Source organism: Cricetulus griseus, chromosome 3, assembly GCF_003668045.3.
Source record: "Cricetulus griseus strain 17A/GY chromosome 3, alternate assembly CriGri-PICRH-1.0, whole genome shotgun sequence".
Lineage (NCBI taxonomy): Eukaryota > Metazoa > Chordata > Mammalia > Rodentia > Cricetidae > Cricetulus > Cricetulus griseus.
In genome coordinates, this window is record NC_048596.1 from 80,565,481 (window position 1) to 80,584,739 (window position 19,259).

At 41.6% G+C, this 19,259-nt stretch overlaps 1 protein-coding gene across 1 annotated transcript in view; it reads left to right on the forward strand.

Moving 5' to 3' along the window:
• The window catches only part of Dnah3 (dynein axonemal heavy chain 3), a 163,945-nt gene that overhangs the window by 35,123 nt on the left and 109,563 nt on the right, over positions 1–19,259 (forward strand). The window contains exons 16-22 of the mRNA XM_035441306.1: positions 2,546–2,699; positions 3,445–3,589; positions 6,286–6,497; positions 11,103–11,194; positions 14,100–14,214; positions 16,589–16,705; positions 17,969–18,148. Coding sequence (XP_035297197.1) covers positions 2,546–2,699; positions 3,445–3,589; positions 6,286–6,497; positions 11,103–11,194; positions 14,100–14,214; positions 16,589–16,705; positions 17,969–18,148 — 1,015 coding nt within the window. The remainder of the gene's footprint in view (positions 1–2,545; positions 2,700–3,444; positions 3,590–6,285; positions 6,498–11,102; positions 11,195–14,099; positions 14,215–16,588; positions 16,706–17,968; positions 18,149–19,259) is intronic.

Consider the following 19,259-nt stretch of genomic DNA (forward strand, 5'->3'; position numbering starts at 1 on the left):
GACTAATTAACAGGGCCCACGGCATCTTCCTGAAGGCAATGTCCTGCTTCAGCAACTCATTAGCACTGGGGTGCTTGGTGAGGAAAGATTAAATTGGATTATATGTGGGCGTGCAGATTGGGGATTTCTTGGAGAGGCAGCTTCAGGTCCAGGTCTTTAAGATGGGCTGATCTTTAAGATAAGCCTATTCACTATACCTGAGTTCATCCACCAGGGTCTACAATAGGTGGTGACATACTGGGGTGGTTTGAAAGAAAATGGCCCCCAAAGGGAGTGGCACTATCAGGAAGTATGGTCTGTGAGGATGGGCTTTGAGGTCTCTTTTGCTCAAGCTTCCCTCAGTGTGACTGTCAGTTGACTTCCGGTCGCCTGCAAGATGTAGCACTCTCAGCTGTTCCTCCAGCACCATGTCTGCCTGCACATGCATGCTCCTGTCACAATGATAATGGACTGAACCTCTGAACTATAACGTTTTTTACAGTAACAGAACTAAGTTATAAATGAAGGCCCTTTTCAGAGAGAGGTGGAAATATCAGGTGGTGGAGGTACAGCAGAAGTAGAGAAATCTGTGTGTCAGCCCAGAGGCTGACAATGTTCTCAGCACTTTGGATGGTGGAAGGTAATGATCTGCTAATCTAATGCATCACAAGGATGTCAGGTCAGGCACAGAGGTGAGCAGAGAGCTAAAGATAGCCCAGGAGAAATTATAATTAGACTTTGGACCTGTAACATCTCAACCCCTGCACCATCACTGAAATTTCAGTCATTTAATCAGCTTTTCAGAGAAGGTTCCGTGAGAGGTGAGGCTCTTTTCAGGGGCTTCCATTCATAATAGCACATCAAACACTTTGCCCTGCAATATAAAATATCTATCCTTAAATGCCCATAGATATTCATTAAAAACTGGCCAACTTTCAGGACTCAAAAATTATAAGGAATAGAAATCATATAATTACATATATCAGATATCTACTGTGACATAGAAACTGCCCTTCCTGGGAAGCTTCTTGGAGGGGCAGCCCATCCTTTACAATGTTGTATTTATAAGAAATGAATTATCACATCTATCCCAAACTTGAGGGAGTCAGTTATACAGGGTACAAACCAGGAGGTAGAGATCATATCAGAGACTGCCTCGCACGTGGTGCATTTAGATATGAAATCCAAACCAAATTGCTTGAAAAGTAACTCTCTTAAAGTACTACTAAGAGGAACAGGAAAGAACATTTAAAATTCTTATAGTAGAATTAAGAATCTAGGAAGATAAGGGCAAAATTTATGGGCTGTCACTAACATTGTACTTGGTGACAAGCTTTCTTGTTCATTCGATGAATATTGATTGTTGTCTATACACAAGACAGCCTGTAACTACTGGAAACATGTGGAATTAATGAAGACAATGTATAGATTTGCATCAATGAGAGCAAATTCTTGTACAGTGATTGTGATAGTTTAACTCAGCTCAATTCTGGACAATGTTATATTCACTTCTATTTAGTTACTTAGCTATTAACTGTGTGTGTGTGTGTGTGTGTGTGTGTGTGTGTGTGTGTGTGTGTGTGTGTATTTTGAAGTATAGAGAATTTAAGTGACTTGCCCAAAGACCACATAGCTAATAAATATCAAATTAGACATTTGGTCCAAGCATTCCTGGCTCTAGATCCTGTCTACTAAACAATAGATCATCTGCCTAAATTGGGTAAAGGAAGAAATAAATGAAGACCAGATTTGTTGATCATATGAATGAAGTAGACAGATCACTCCAGATAGAGTGGATAACATGAGGGAGTCTATTCACCTTGCTCTGTTTTGTTTTCCTTAGGGCATTTGTTACTCTCAGAAATATCTTAGTGGATTTATTCATCCATGTATAATCTGGGGATTTAACCAACCATCTGCCCATTTACTTATGCATGTTTACTGTCTAGATCCCTCCCAATTAAAATACATGCTCCAAAAGGGCATAGAAATTAGATACACAGGGGAGGGCCTAGGCCCTGCCCCCAAATGATGTGACAGACTTTGATGATCCCCCATGGAAGGCCTCACCCTCCCTTGGGAGTGGATGGGGTGTGGGATGGGGGGGTTGATGGGGGCATTGGAGGATGAGAGGGAGAGGGAACTGGGATTGACATGTAAAATAAGATTGTTTCTAATTTAAATAAAAGTTTATAAACAATAAAAAAATGAATAGCATATTTCACAGATCCTTTTCTGATGCCTAGTTCTGGGATGTATCAGGCCTCAATAATAAATATCCAATGGTGGAATGAATAAACATTGCATAAAATACATACTTGAGCATGCACTTACCTGGACAGAAAACATTTCTAGGCATGTTCAGTCACCAAAAGGCTCGTAGAAGCCCATCTCCTGTAGATGTATGGTACGTTCTTTAACTTTTTTTAAAAATTTCTCCTTCTTCATTTGCTCTTAGATAGATGCAGTTAGGGAGGTGTCAGAAGAACAAATCCTTCTCAGGCTGATAACCTGGGAAGGACAGACAATGGAGATTCAGATGTGATGGGGCTATCTTCGCTTTCAGGTGCTCGGAATTTGAGGCGAAACTCGAAGGCTATGGCAAAGAACTGGAAACTTTTAGGAAGCGTGAAGTGATGACTACAGAAGAAATGAAGAACAACGTGGAAAAGCTTAGTGAACTCTCCAAGAACCTAGATCTTGCACTGACGGAATTTGAGGTTTGGAACTTTGTGATGGGGACTTAGGACTCTAAAGTCTGGTCATTCTGGTTCTTAGTTTATGAATATGACACGTGTCAGGTGCACAGAATTTTTTGCCTGGCCCATCCTTTCATGAGTATGTTCAATTACCTTTTCTACATGGTGTTTACATTTTATCAGGTGTTTGTAAGCCATGAAGTACCCAAAGAAGTTACAGCAAGGTACCTACTTATGCGTGTTGTGTTCCCATTACGTGCTGAGTAATATGCAAAGGGTTTCATGTAGCTGTCTTGATGCCTGGAACAAACCTTTGCAGCTTATTCTTCCTATGGATGCTCACTTTAGTGGAATAAAAAAGACCTGGAGCCATTTAGCTACTTTCTCCAAAAGTCAATTAGCAAGGTGTTTTGTTTTAAAAAAAAATATTGAAACTCTTCCTTTTGAGACAAGTTAATGTAGGAAGGCTGGTAAACAGTCATATGAACAAGTAAATTTCATGTAGAAATTATGAAAATGAAGAAGTCTACAGTCTGTTAGAAACAAAGGTAAAACAGCAAGCATCAAATTATCAGTTTCCAGCAGCTAGATCTCAGATACCATGGCCCTCAAAGGCAGCAGAAGGACCTTTCTGCTAAGTCTGCCCCATTGAATAAGTGTCTGCCTCTTCCACTTGGCTTTGTCAATGCTGAGAAAGTTGTCATGGAGGTTTCAGGCATTCAAGAGAACAACCTACCCAGCAGACAGCCTCTTCTTTCTCTTACAGTTGATCAACAAGGAAGAAGAACTGTTGGAGAAGGAGAAGAGTTCCTTCCCTCTCCTGCAAACCCTGATGATCAACAAAGTGCCCTATGAGCAGCTGTGGGTAACAGCCTATGAGTTCAGCACCAAGTCGGAGGAGTGGATGAATGGTATGGCAAGTTCTAACCCTGCCCTTGGGGGTGTGGGGGTGAGGGGGTGAAGGGAGTGGAAGTGGGGATTCGGGTCCACCCAGCCATCTATGAAATCACATTTGATCTTTGGATTCCAACACTCGGGGTTAAGACAGCCACACTTTATGTTTTCTGATGTAATAACATAGGGAGACAAGGAACCAAAGAGTAAGAGACCTATATTCAGGTTTAAATCCCATCAGCACCCAGAGCCTTTGTCCTGGTGATGATTCCAAGGAGAGAGATTGAGAACAGATCGTCTGAGTTTCTCCGTCATCTAGAAACTACCCTTCACTCTAGGCTTTGGAGTATAGGGAAGCAATGTGTGTGGATAGACTCAACAGAAAATAGTAGACAAGCAAGGCAAAGAGAATCAAGGAAAAACCCTGAGTGGCTTTCAGATTTTTGGTTCCAGAAGTTCGGTAGGTCTTGTCTTTTTGAACAGAGAGCCAACAAATTTTCTAGAAGAAAAACTCCTTCAACTTGAATACACTATAGCCACCCACATAGGAATATTAGTTATTCACTATGGATTATATTATATTACAATATAATATATTGTATACATTATATATACAATTAAAATATATTAAACTATTTTAGTTATTTACATATAATTTATATTAGATTATATGATAACTAATATGTAGTAAATATGTAATTTACATATTATTGTATTAGGCTGTACTACAATATATTATTATATCAGTATGAATTTTAGGAGATTGGCTTGGAAAGGGTGATTTATTGGGAAACAGTTGATTTTTATTAAGGCCCTGGAGGCCATCTCTACTCAGGGTATTAGAAGGACAAAACCAGAGATCTAGACACTCATTCTAGGGCTTCATTACGGTAAACTCAGTGGTATGAACATCTTTACTGGGGCTCTCTGGACAATTATGATTGTTCTCTTTTTGAAAACATCTTTTATCATTCTTTGACAGTTTCATATATGTGTGTAGTGTGTTTTGGTCGGAATCACTCTTATTCTCCTCTACTACTGTTTTCTTAAGGTGGATTCCTAAGTAGAAAATGTCTAAGATCCAAGAGGCATGTTGTGAAAATTAATAAGGTTTTAAAAATGACTCTTGTGGTGGAAAACCTGACTTTCATTATTTTCTTTCAGAACAGTGATGTTTTAATTCCTTCTTCTAGCAGCTTTTGAGTGTCCATTTCTTACTCTCTACAAACCTAAAGATGACAACTTTGAAAGCTGTGTTTGATGATTAGATGTTTAAAGTATTACCTCACTTTCATCTTTAAAAAAATAACAGAAAAACATTTTTTCCTGTTTGTCATTGAAGTTGAGTGTGTACTGAGAAGCAGACTTCCTTGTGCTATGGTCACTGGAAGCTCTCCTGGATGAAGTCATCCTCTGGACCACACACTGTACCCCTTGGTCTGAGTCACTGCCTAAGAGAAGAGGCTCACTTGTGTGGTTGAGAGAGAACAGTGACTTTGTATCTAAGCCTAAAATTCATCCTGCTGATAAAGTCACCATTAATTCCATCAACCTGCCAGGCAGGAGCCTCTTCTCATCCCGGAAGCGGCTCCTGTTCTAACTGTTCTGCCAGCCCCTGTATTTTCTTTTAAGATTTAATTTTTAGTGATTTGACAAAAACACTGAGTTGTTGAGACATGTTCAATGAGTGGAGTTGCATTTGGTCTAGGTAGCCCTGGGGAGTTGGAAGGTGTTTATGAGTCAGTTAGCTATAGCATAATGCAGGAAGCAATGCTAATCTAGAATGTTCCAACAGGAAGTAAAGCATTACCATGGGGACATGGGGATATTTGGGCTGAATGTGAAAGCCAATACAGAGAGAGAGAGAGAGAGAGAGAGAGAGAGAGAGGAGAGAGGAGGAGAGTGGAGGAGAGGAGAGGAGGAGGAGAGAGGAAAGAAACTAATGTTTTTAAATACTTTAAAAACTGAAGTGTCATTCATTTAAAATGTGGGGGAGGAGCATCTCACTGAGCCCGGAGTTACCCCATCTTGACTAGACTGGCTGTCCAGAGAGCCCCCACAATCTACCTGTCTCCCCCATCTCACTGTTGAGGTTAGTCACACAACATTTCCCCCAGCTTGGTTGGTTGGTTGGTTTGTTTGTTTGTTTTAACATGGTGCTGGAGATCCAAACTCGGGCCCTTACTTTTTTAGTCTCTGAGCTTGTACTCTTTGTATTTCTTTTTCTTTCTTTCTTTCTTTTTTTCTTTCTTTCTTCCTTTCTCTTTCCTTCCTTGTTTAATAATTTCAAACTTCTATTAATTATAATATTATATTCTCAGAACTCTAGAGGGCTCCCATTCCTGAACTGTTATTTTACAACACATTGAAATCCTTTTAATACTACTAATATGGCTCTTAAAACTAATTGGAATGACTAAGTCCCTGAGTGTGCAAACATTATAGGCCCAGCGTGAAATTTGCAGTTCTGTTTATACTGTCTCACATTGATTCCAGTCACCCTTCCAGGAGTCTGTTCTTACCGTGAATGGTGCTAGGTGATAGTGTGGAGGCCTGGACAAGGCTCTACTAGCCAAGCAGAGACTTCAATTCAGATCCAGACCCAACCTCAGAGTCTTAAGTTCATTTCATCACAACTGGCACCGTTCTCAAGTCCAAGGACTTAACACATGACAAAAATCTCCATCATAGTCTGAACTGCTCTTTGTTCCAGGCCCCCTGTTTTTATTGAATGCTGAGGAAATTGCAGAGGAAATTGCGAATATGTGGAGGACAACGTACAAGTTGACCAAGACCTTGATTGATGTGCCTGCTCCCAGGCGCTTAGCAGAGAACGTCAAGTTGAAGATTGAAAAGTTCAAGCAACACATACCCATCCTCAACATCGCGTGCAACCCCGGCATGAAGGATCGGCACTGGCAGCAGGTTCTTGTAACCCCTGGTGTGGTCCAGCCTGCCCCATCCTGGGTGTTATGATAAAGCTTGTGGGGGTCCTTGTGTGGGGGTCCTTCGCGGATTCCATGGCAGGCGAGGATGACTGAGGTGGGGGGACAAGTATGTCAGGCAGACAGAGCTTAAGTGAGAAGTTTTATTAGAAGGGGAAGGGAGGGGGAAGGAAAGAGAAAAGAGGTAAAGAGACACAGAGAGAGGACAGAAGACAAGAAGGAGACTGGTAAAATCCTGACTGCCCAGGGGAACAGCAGGAAGGAGCGCGGGAAAGAGAGGAGCAGGGAAAGAGAGGGTAAGTGGGTGGGATCTTTCTTTTAAAGGGCTCCTTTGCACCTACCTATAGACTATGCAACCTTGAAACTCTGGGCTGACCAGGGTACGCCGGAGTGCATTCTGCCAGGGGCAGGCCAGCATAATGCCTGAATCCTTAGACTGGGGACCCTGGAAAAGCAAGAAAAGAAAATCTACTTTAGGCCAAGGAGGCATGCTAGTCTTCTGGAAGGGGATTGGTAGGGTTATGGGATGAACTTCCTGTCTCACTATCAGGTTGATCCTTTTTGCTGGGGCCCCACTGCTGGTGGGTAAATATTCTAGAGAGAGGTTACAGTCACAATGAGGAAGCTTTGATCTGCTCCTCCACGCACAAAAAGAAAGCCCCCCCTTTCTCTGGGGCCTTGCAAATGATCCCAGATGATTCCTGTGCAGGCTATTTTTGGTGTAGAGTTTCCTGGCCAAACAGGCTAGGTTTAGAAAGAGTTTGGCACATTGGATGTGGTGGCACCTTCTCATAGTCCCAGCATTTGAGAAGCTGAGACAGGCTACATGGTAGATTCCAGGCTAGCCTGGGCTACAGAATGTCTCAAACAAATAGACAAAGAAGTGAGTTGCACTCTTTAAGTTCTTTAAGCCTGTAAACTAGAGCAATAATTATTCTTCCTAAAAATAGTTAGGGTTTTTATAAGCAGCAAAGTGTGAGGGTGATAAGTGTGGTGTGATCACTAGGCACAAAAAGGAAGGCTTCCTGTGTTTCTAAAGTAAACGTCACATTCAAATGGCCTTAAAATGCCCTCTACTCAGCAGCTGCTATGTGGAGTGGCAAGGTGGTCAGCTTGACATGGGAAGATTCCTCTCTAAGAACTATGCATGAGATTGAGGTCATGAATCTCTGGAAGGAGCCAGTCTCTCAACACACATCACATTAAGTGAACCCCTGAGCCCGTTATGAAGAGCATATTAATCTCCACAGAAAGATGGGGGTCTTAATACATGAGTGGTTCAAGGTCTTTCTGCAGGGAGGAGCAATCTTCAGTTTTATGGTCAAGCAGGAGACTCAGGACCCCAGCAAGGGTTGGGATGCTGTGCAGGATGGCAGGCGATAGGTCATCACATGGGTGTCTACCTTAAAGGGAATCTGCAAAGGGTTTCTGGCCTTAGGGATGCTCGTGGGGCTTCTATCCCGATGGATGTAGATGACCTAGGCCTTTGACCTATGTGGGGAGCTAAGAATATTGTATGAACAGGTGACTTGTTATAGTGCCAGATTTCTCCTCGAGATGGCACTATTCAAAGTGTTCTCATCAACATTTAAAGAATGTTGGTGTATTGAAGAATGTTGGGCCAAGGGTGTAACTTAGTTGTAGAGTTTAGCTTGCCTAATATGCACAAACTTCTAAATTTGAGCTCCAGCTCAATTTCCAACATTTTTAAAATGCACTCCAGGGTGCACTTCTCTCTGGTGCTTCCTCTGTCAGCATGCTGTCCTCATGTGTAAGCACTAGTCCCCGTCCCTAGGCATTCTTAGTTCCCATCATCCTTAAGCCTTTCCAGAGGCCACTTAGACAAATATTCCCTAGACTTACAACCCAGAAGTGAGCTCAGCTCACTGCTGGAAGTGTAAGCTCCCAGACATTGTGTTGCACATTTTATTTGAATTCTCCCATTTCATCTTCACCAACTCTTTGAAACAGGGACTGTTATTGTCTCTAGTTCACTGGTAGAAAAACTGAGAATTGAAAATATTGAGTCTTCATATAGCTAGTTAGTGGATCAGGAGGGAGTTGGAATCCAGGTCTGTTTGGCTTAAGTAAAATAGTACCAAGAGGGCACTGAAGGGTGAGGATAGAAACAGGCAGAAGGGACAGTGGATCAAAACTAACAGTGAGATGTAGCCCTAGAAAAGAAGGAATGAGTCTCTAAAATGGGTATCCAATAGGATGAGCAGGTAAGAAAGGATATGGGTCACCAGGTATATGAGGGGCTGTCCCCACTTAGGGGCCCACACCTGTGACAGCCCCATGCCTGTCAAAACTACAATCTGCTCTAATGTCTCCCCTCAGAAGACCCATTTACAAAGATTCTGGTTCTGGCAAAAAGGCTCTAGCAAGTAAGCCACCTTGAGGACAGTATAAGCCACCTGTTATCTCTCAAGGCCTGAGGACACGTCTTCTGGGGTTCTCAGACAGCTGGGATGTGGTTTCTGGCCATTTGAACTTAACACAGCAAAAACTACTGCCTTGTGTTTGGGTCATAGACTTTACAGATACCAATAAGGTATTGCTGTTTGGGTCTTTGAAATCAGTAGTGTGAAGTATTTAATACAATATTCAGAACACATCTCAATTCAGATGAGCCATGTTTGAGAAGCTTAGAGACCATAAGGGACTAGTGTCTATATAGAAAGCACTGTCCCAGGATCTTAAGATTAGAGAACAAATGCCTTGTCAATATTTATGTTTAAAAAATAATGAAAACATCCTGCCAATCTCCAAGTCCTCACTGTGAGCCGATCACTATGCTGAATGCTTATGTAAGTGTACTTTATTCCCAGAGGTAGTCCATGTGCTGCTGCATTTAATGTATAAAAGAACAAATGGGGCCAACAAGATGGGTCAGCAGGTAAAGGAGCTTGTCACCAAGCCTGAAAGCCTAAGTTTGATCCTCAGGACCCATATGTCAGAAGGAGAGAGCCAATTCCTGCAAACTGTCCTTTGACCTCCACATGTGTGCTATGATATCCAAGTGCATGTAACACACACACACACACACACACACACACACACACACACACACACACACACACACAAATAAGTAGATAGTAGGTATTTTTTCAATAAGTGAAAGGTCAAGGCTACCAGGAACACTTGTGCGAATTGTGCACTGTAAAATTCTACCCAATGCTACCTTTGTCCAGAGCTGTTCAGTGTATGGCACAGACAATTGTATATACGGGATCTGTAGAAACATTAGAGTTTGGTGAATAGCATTTATTGGAATCAGAATTGGATCCAAATCCCAATCTGCTATTTAACTGGATGATCTTAGACAAGATAATTTTTCCAGCTCAGATTCTTTACATGTAAAGTGGGAATAACACATTAGCACTCTTTTCATGGTGCTAGGAGACTAAAACAAGTCTGTGAAACTCTTGAAACAATACTGTTCACTGAACAATAAATGTTCATTATTTTTAGTTTATTACCATACTGGTCCTCCAGAGGTCCCCAGAACCCAGATTGGAAACCATTCGAGTTCTCTGATTTAATAAGGCTTTTCCTCCATCAATACTGGTGTCTACCAAATGTTAGGTGCCAAGGACACAGGGTAAGACAGAGTGTGACACGGCATCCATACTCCTTTCTGCTCTGCTGTTTTCTAGTCCTCTGGCAGCCAAACAGAGGTAACACCTAGCAACAGATTTTTTTTTTCCATTCAGACACTCATTCCTGCTTCAGTCCTCATCTCTTCTTTAGCAAGGGGGACCCTAGTGCTACCCAGCTCTTCCAGGAGCTTCACTGGGAGCTTCCGTAGGGGTGTGTACTGAAGAGGTGAGCCTGAGGGAGTATCACACCAATGGGGTGGGCATCCTGACAAGTAGCCCCCCCTAGAGTGGATGGAGGGGTTTCATTATCCTGTTGTGTTTTGAGCAGCACAGGTATGTGCTGTGCCATCAATCACCTTTCACTTTTAATTTTGAGATGGGGTCTCACTAAGCTGACCAAGCTAGTCTTGAACTCACTCTGTAGCCTAGGTGGGGCTAGAAATTATGATTCTCCTTCCTCAGACTGCTGAGTAGCCAGGATCACAAGCCAGTATGAGGGCTCTTTTAAAGGGGAATCCTTACTATTCCTCAGCTCAGAGTACTGGGGAGTGGCTAACAGATCCTCCAGCCTCACTCAGCAAATACTCACTACAGCTTGACAGGGACCCAGCTTTCCATGGTCCCCCAAAGCACAACCGCGTCTCGGTTCTGGTCTTTGGGTGCTCACAAATTGATGGGAGACAAACTTGGGAGCACCAGACACAGTGTGACTCTGTAATGACCTCTAGAACCCACAATGTCAGACTCAACAACCACCAGTCCCAGGAGGTCATTTAATTGAGTATGAGTTAGTTAAAACTAATCGAACACACAAATTCAGTTCATTACTCACATTAGCCCTAGTTTTAGTGCTCAACAGCCTCCTGGAACTAGTGTCTGCAATACTGGGCAGGGCAGATAACGAAATTTTCCATCCTTATAGAGGTTCTTCTGGATGGTGCTACCTTCCACAACCAGCCCTTATCTCCATCCTTCCTTTGCAGATCAGTGATATTGTTGGCTATGAGATAAAGCCCACGGAGACAACGTGCCTGGCAAACATGATCGAGTTTGGATTTGGCAAATTTGTTGATAAGTAAGGTCATCCCTTGTTCTATATCTTGGTTCAGGGGTCACTGTGAGCTCCTAAGTCATGATGAATTAAGACGATTAATGACCCCACTCGGGGCTGACTTACCCAAGTGGCTATCTCTTTTTGTGCTGTAGAGTTGGGACTAGAAAGAGTGAGGGGTTTTATTTCAAGGAGAAACTAAAAACAAATGTTTTTGTGAACCTGAGACTCTACTCAACTCTTAGAACTAGGAGCAACCCACTCAGGCTTTATGGGCCTGTTTCCTCTTAAAATAAAAAGCAAACTAGGAGTGACCCTCCAACTGCTAAAACCCATAAAGCACGCACGCACTGTGATGATGATCTTTGTTTCCTCCCTCCCCGAGTGCCCTGGAATTGTAGGGTAGGAAGTAGTATTATCTGAATGGCTATGTTTATTTCTACTTGTTGGGAGGGGTGAGCATATTTGTAGGTGTGTTTATGAGTTGTTGGGATACAGATGTGAGGGGGGATGTGGATGCATGTGTCTATGTGCAAGTAGAGGCCAGATGTCAACTTTTGTTGTCATTCCTTAGGAGCCAAGTAGGTTAACCAGTCAGGCCAATGAGCCTAAGGGATCTTCTAGTCTCTGCATCTTCAGTGCTGGGATTATAAGAGTGTGCCTCCTCTCATCACAAGATTTTTTACCTGGGTGTTGGGGATCTAACTAAGGTCTCCATGCTTGGTTGGCAAGCACATCACTACTGAGCCATCTTTTACCCCCTCAAATACTGTTTTTAAGATCAGTGATATTCAGAATTCTATTTGTTTTACATACTTCCTTTAAAACAAAAGATGGAGAGATTTTTATATTACTTCAACTTAAGTCTGTTAGACAACTTGGATGGAACTACAAGGATACTCATGGTTCTTGGGGTTTGGCAACTAGAGCTACTGCATCTCCATTATAGGGGATCTAGTTAGAAAACCATGTTCTCAGGCCCCACCCAAACTGATGGTCAAATTGTGGGGACAGGCCTGGCTATCTGTTTTTTGTTTGTTTGTTTTGTTTTGTTTTGTTTTGTTTTATGTAATCCTCTAGGTTAGTGCTGCCCAAGGCAGGAACCAAGCTAAATGCCACTACTGAGCCCTTGGCATGTAGCTAGTCTAGATCCAGTGTACTGGAGCTTGCACATGCAGGTTGGATTTCAAAAACTTCTCAAGAAAATAATGCTGACAATTTTGTTTTGAGACAATCTCACTTTTTAGTTGTGACTGGCATTGAACTTGTTGTGTAGACCAGGCTGACTGCCAACTCATAAAAATCTGCCTGCCTCTGCCTTCTAAGTGCTAGGATTAATGGTGTGCAAAAGCACACCCAGCAAGATGACTATTTTAACACTCATTTTTCAAGATGATTATATTTTGAGTGGAGTAAGTTATTACCAATGATTTCATCTCTTGCTTTTTTTTTTCTTTTCTTTTTTTTTTTTTTTTTTTTTTTTTGGTTTTTCGAGACAGGGTTTCTCTGTGGCTTTGGAGGCTGTCCTGGAACTAGCTCTTGTAGACCAGGCTGGTCTTGAACTCACAGAGATCTGCCTGCCTCTGCCTCCCAAGTGCTGGGATTAAAGGCATGCGCCACCAACGCCCAGCCTTCTTGCTTTTCTTCTAATGTAACTAACAAACTTTTAAATCATATATGTGGTTCACATTCTAACTGGCAATGAGATGATGAAGTCAAGGACGGTGCTGAACATTCTCCCACACATAAAGCAGCAGCCTCCTGTGGCAAAGAAGTATCTAACGTTAGATGGTTCCCTTCCTTACCTACCAGAAGGGTCACATTCCATAACTGGATAGGTTAACAAAAGAAAAGCATAATAAACGTATTTAACCAAAGTTCCATATCATGGGAACCTTCTTAAATGAAGACCCACATTCCAAGAGAAAAACCAGTTTTATGCTTAAAGTGCTTAAAAATAGATGGCTATATAGAGATATGATTGGACAAAGGGATCTTGAGCTAATGGAAACAGACTAGGAGAGGGAAAGCCTTCATGCTTAAATGCTTAAATTCTCCATGCCTTCTCTGAGGCAGCGTTAATTTCTTCATCCTGGATATAGAGCAGGAACTTTCTGGAAGGAGAGTATTATGAGCTGCTCTTAGACAGGTCATCACATTTTTTTCTGTACACCTCCTGTTCAGGGAGGTAAAGGAAGGTTCCTTGAGAAGGAAGAAGTTGGAGTTCTATGACTTGTTTTAGGGAAGGAAGATGGAGAATGGGAGGAGTTCAGAGAAAGCCTGAATTTCAGAATCTTTGGGTACCTTCTGTTCACCATTTTTTCAATGTCCTTGGCATGACAAAGCACCATGCTTTGGGATACTGCTTTCTAAGGCTTATCAGCCTGTGCTAATTTGTTAGAGCTACTATTACAAAGCACCACAGGCTGGGTGACTTAAGCAATAGAAATTTATTTTTCATAATCTTGGAGTCTTGAAGTTCACAACTATGAGCTAGTCTCCTCAAAGGCCTCTCTCATTGGCATATAGATGGCCATCTTTTCCTTGTGTCTTCACATGGTCTTCTATTTCTATGTGACTGCCATCAACTCTTCTTATAAGGACACCAGTCATGCTGGATTAGGCTCAGCCTTCATGGCCTCATTTTAGTATAATCACCTCATTAAAAACTTAAAATATAGTTACATTTTGAGTGATTTGGATTAGAACTTCAATGTGAATTTTGGAGAAAAGCTCAACTTATAACAGCCCCAAAAGACAACAGTATTCAGAACAGGAAACACATTGGGAAAAGTTGGCAAACCTTAGAGAAAACATTTTGTTGGAATTAAAGCTTTTGGAAATCTCTTAAGACTGAGCTGGAATTCCTCCTTGGGTGTTTCCTCTGCTGTCTTCTGTTGATGTTGCTGCTTACATGTTCTCTCCTCAGGCTGGAGCCCATTGGTGCAGCTGCCAGCAAGGAATATTCTCTGGAGAAAAACTTGGAGAAGATGAAGTCAGACTGGGTCAACATGACTTTCAGTTTTGTGAAATACAGGGACACTGTGAGTCAATCCAATGGGAACTCCCCGAAAGCAGCCCTGTGTGTTATGTAGTTGATACAGATATAATTCACCCAGCATTGCAACAGACCTCACAGAAGAATAACCCTCTGTATGTGCACTGCCTCTGTCTACCTGTGCCCCATCATCCTTGCTCTCAGACTGCACTGGAGCTGTGCATCTTGAAATCAAAAGGTTTTTAGACCCAGTGCAAAGGAATGGAGCAAGTCTCCTGAATTAGCATGTCTTAAGAAGAACACAGGCCTGTATAACTGTGTGTATGTGTGTGTGTGCGCGCACACACACACACACACACACACACACACCAAGTCCTTCAGAAGCATATCTGAGGTTGACAACAACACATCTTACTTCCTAAATGCTAACATGTACAGGAAATTCCACAATCTCTTTAAACTGATTCGTGGAGACTAGACTGGTTCTGCAGGACTAACAAGTTCCCAGACACATCAGTTTATATTTATAAAAATATAAATGTCCTTATTTTCATGGATACGTACAGATCGCATATGAGTTTATGCAACAAATGTGGAGGTACATTTGCTTCCATAACCCCAGGGTCTAGTTTGCTCCTGTGGTGAAGCATAGTGTAGATATGGGGGCTGCTGCCCAGTACATTGTGGAGGGCGCATATTCACATATTGCTTCCCATTGGCACCTAGAACAACATCTCAAATGCTAACTGCACAGTAGAATCATTTAGGATACTTAAAGAAGATAATCACAATTGATTCATTTTCCTGTTCTTCTACCTTTAGACGCCTGAGCATCTACATTTACCCTCCTAGTTTTCTTTTCCGTAGTGCTGGAGATTGAAATTGGAACCTTATTCTTGTTGGGAAAGCACTCTACCACACAACCACACCTTCCATACTCCATTTTTCAATTATTCAACATAGACCAAAACCCTGGAGATCTGAGCACTTCCCTTCTCTCTGATCAACATATCATCCTGTGACTTCATTCTCCCTTTGATTTTGATGGTCACAATGCTTTGGTTTCTTCCTTGGATAAGAACCTTCTATGAGACAATTGGAGACAGGAGAACTGGAGGCAAATGAATTCATTACTGGGTCTCTCCCAACAAGGCCAGGTCTCATGGGCTCCTTAAGTTTGGAGCTGCATGTTCTGATTGAGTGAGACACTGCTCTAGAGGCTGCTGGGCTGTAAGGAAGAGGCCAGCCATGGACCTATGAGCAGGTTCATTATTCCTGATCCATCTTCAAAGGTTATTAACCAAAGTAGCTATCAACAAAATGACAGTGAAGATGCCAGTCTGTGAATAGCTAGACATGCTTTCCAGACACACTGAGAAAAGATAGAAGAATATATCCTAAGCCAGATTTAGTTCATATCTACAATTACATCATCCATATCTGCATCTACATCTATGTCTACAGGCTTGAAGGAAGTGAAATCAAATCAAGCAAAACCAGACTTGCTGTAGGTGGCAGACTCTTAGCAGTCTATCTGCCACAATGGCCCAGGGGAAATGGTGCGGTCCTTAGAAACTGAATCTGAAGACACAATACCCTTAGATGATAGCAAAATAGAACTCACTAAATGTATGAGATAGAAGTTTCCAGGTTGGGATTACATGTCTATGTACTTTTATCACGGGACCACTATACTCAAAACAAACAAGCAAAGCTTTATTTATAAGGGGATTAAATGTAATTAACTTAATAAGTGGAACCTATCTGTTAGCAGACATTTAAAAAGAACTCATGAAATAAAAAGTAATCTTTGAAGTTCATTTTTAAATTACTATAAGAACCCCTATGATTGGCTGCAGTACATGAATCTAGGTATTACCCAGTGATTGGAAGCTGATGCTCCCTGAGGGAACCAGGAAAGCAAATGGCCATTGAGGCAGACAATTGGGGAAGAAGACTGTCTTTTCCCCAACTGTAGGTGCAGGTCTGAGTTAGGTTGATTCCTGAAAATGAGTCAAACAGTAAATGTTTCTTTGGTTTTGTTTCATTTTGTTTGTTGAGACAGGATTTTATAAAGTAGTCCAGGCTTGCCTCCAATTCATTGTGTACCTTCAGCTTCAGCCTTCAGAGTTCTGGGATAACAGGCATTGTCCTCTGCTCCTGCCTGACAATAAGTATTTTTAATAATCAATGAGATTCAGGTGTACTTTGTGCTTCGGGGGCTGAAGTAGGAACATCTGTATTGAGAACCTGTCTCAAATATTTTATGGTGAGAAAATCTTGTGAGATGTAGATGCCTATCTCTGTGGGGTGGGACTATATACTGTGAGGCCTTCTGGAATCAGCATGGATAATGGGATAGATGAAGTAAGTTGGTCTAATGATTTTGACTTTGACTGGGTGGACATCTTTATTGGCAGGATACAAGCATCTTGTGTTCGGTTGATGACATTCAACTGCTACTCGATGATCATGTAATAAAGACCCAGACAATGTGTGGTTCTGTGTTCATCAAGCCAATAGAAGCAGAGTGTCGGGTAAGAAAATAGCCATTGTGAATCTTGTTATGGCCAATTAGATCTCAGTTTCTCAGAGGAGGGGTGGGGTTTCAAGTTCAGTGTAAAAACAAGCTTCCCTTTCCCTGAATGGAAAAATCAAAAGGCGTAATGAACACAAGACTGAGAGCAGTAATGGCATAAGTAAACTCATGACCTGTGGAGCCATTGGAGCAGTCTGCTGAAAGAGTAGATGAGGCTTGAATATGCCAAACAAAAATATACTTGTCAAGTATTTTATGGTATATAGTAATCTAGAATATGAGCCACATGACTCTAGGAGTTTAGCCTCACTTGATCATTGTCTATAGAAGTGGATAGGTTATCGGGTAGGGTATGTCTTAGGGGTAGCACTCAAGGGAAAAAGAAAAAGTGGCATAGACCTCCTGGATCCAAACCTCTGGGTCTGAATTCTGCTTCTGCCTTTACTGTTAGCTGTGTGACCTCAGGAAGCTATTTGAACTATTGGGTTCAGAATCTACATATTTTTATTTTATTTTATTTTATTATTATTAATTTTGTGTGTGTGTGTGTGTGTGTGTGTGTAAGAGAGAGAGAGAGAGAGAGAGAGAGAGAGAGAGAGAGAGAGAGAGAGAGAGAGATGTGGAAACTAGAGGACAGTCTTGGGCAGCAATCATATTGTTTTTGTTTTTGAGACAAGAGCTCTCACCAGTCTGGAGCTTGTCAAGTAGGCTGAGCTGAATGGCCAGCCAATCCCAGATATCTGCCTGTCTCTACCTTGCCCGCACTGGGATGACAAGCATATGTCACTACACCCAGTTTTGTTGTTGCTGTTTGTTTTAACCTGAATTCTGGTATAAAGGAAAGAATTCATATCAATTTAGCTATTTCTCCAACCCATATAGATTTATTAATATCTCATAAGGTGGTTGAATTAAATTGCTTTCATATATGCATATATATGTACACACACACACACACACACACACACACACACACACACACACACACACACATGCCTCCCTGACATCACTCATCAAAGAATAAGCTTTACTATTATTAGCTAACTAAAATATGACCCCACAAGGTGAATGACTCTTTGTCTCATTATATCCATGTTCTCTGAAACAATAACCATATGAGATACATTTCAATAAATATTTGCTAAACAAGTGAATGAGTGAGTCGATGAATCAATGAATCCATCCATCTGTGTGCCCATTCACTGGATGTGTGCTACAGAGTGGCAGATTAATGATTTGATGTGGAATTCTAAATTAACAGAAATGGGAAGAAAAGCTAGTTCGGGTACAGGAAAATTTGGATGCCTGGTTAAAATGCCAAGTCACTTGGCTGTACCTGGAACCAATTTTCAGCTCAGAGGACATCATAGCCCAGATGCCAGAAGAGGGCAGGAAATTTGGCATTGTTGATAATTACTGGAAAACACTCATGGCTCAGGCGGTGAGTTTTATCTCTTACATCTCATCAGCAGGAAATATTATCATGGTGTCTGTGTCCCTTGAAACTACCAAGTAAAATTTAAATTTGACATTTTATATCACTGTTATAATTTATTAAAACTTAAAACATGGAAATATGGAATATGGAAAGGAGAAATTTTGTGAAATCTTACCTTCCTGGAGGTAACTCTTAGCAGTTTACATTATTTGCCTACCATGTCTAATGAGATAGAAGATTTTGTTATAGAGAAATGCAGTAACATTTTCATAGGTTGGGAATCCCTTTAGATTTCAAACAGTGGTGCATACTGATACTCAGTTATTTAATGATATTCTGGCAAATGTGATGACTCAGACATGATCTTAGAAGTCAGAAAATACTTGAGAAGAGCATGATTTCCACTTTCTTTCAACTCTGTTATGAGATGCACAGGCTTGCATGAACTTGAGCTGTGATAATGCAAACGGGATAGATGATAGCGAGCAATACAGTCACCTGGGAGTGTCAAGGAGACCTCCAAAACAGGTGACATTAGAACCAAGCCTTGAGGGATGAGTTACACATGTGTAAGGTATATCTCCTGAGAGGACCTATTTTTCCCTTTTTTGAAAAAAAAAATTTAAAAAAAACCTCAAATTGTGACACACGATCAGAGAATTTATTGCAATGGAGAATATCAGCTTGGATTACTTGTAGTCTGGATTTTAGGGGTAAGGGATGGGGGAGGAAGTTATATGACCCCGCCAGTAGAGCTGATTGATTTTATGTTAGTTATCCTTCTTTGGTTGCATGTTATAGAAACCCACTAAGTGTAGACCAAGAAAAATTATTAGGTGACTCATAGAACACAAGGACAGCAGAGTATCCAGCCTTCCAAAGGGTCAGTAGAAAGCCAAGGAAATCCTCTGGAGCTCACAAGCACTCTATGTATACTATACCCCTTGCCCATACTCCTCTTTCCACTTTGCCCACTTGGGGTTCGCTCAGCAGACTGGCCTGCTCTGCCACAGAGTAGCTGGTAGGAGGTGATCCTTACATGGCCCCAAAGCTCCTTGATCAAGGGTTCATTACAGGCTAGAACAGAATGTCATGGTCTATGTTTTAGATCCCC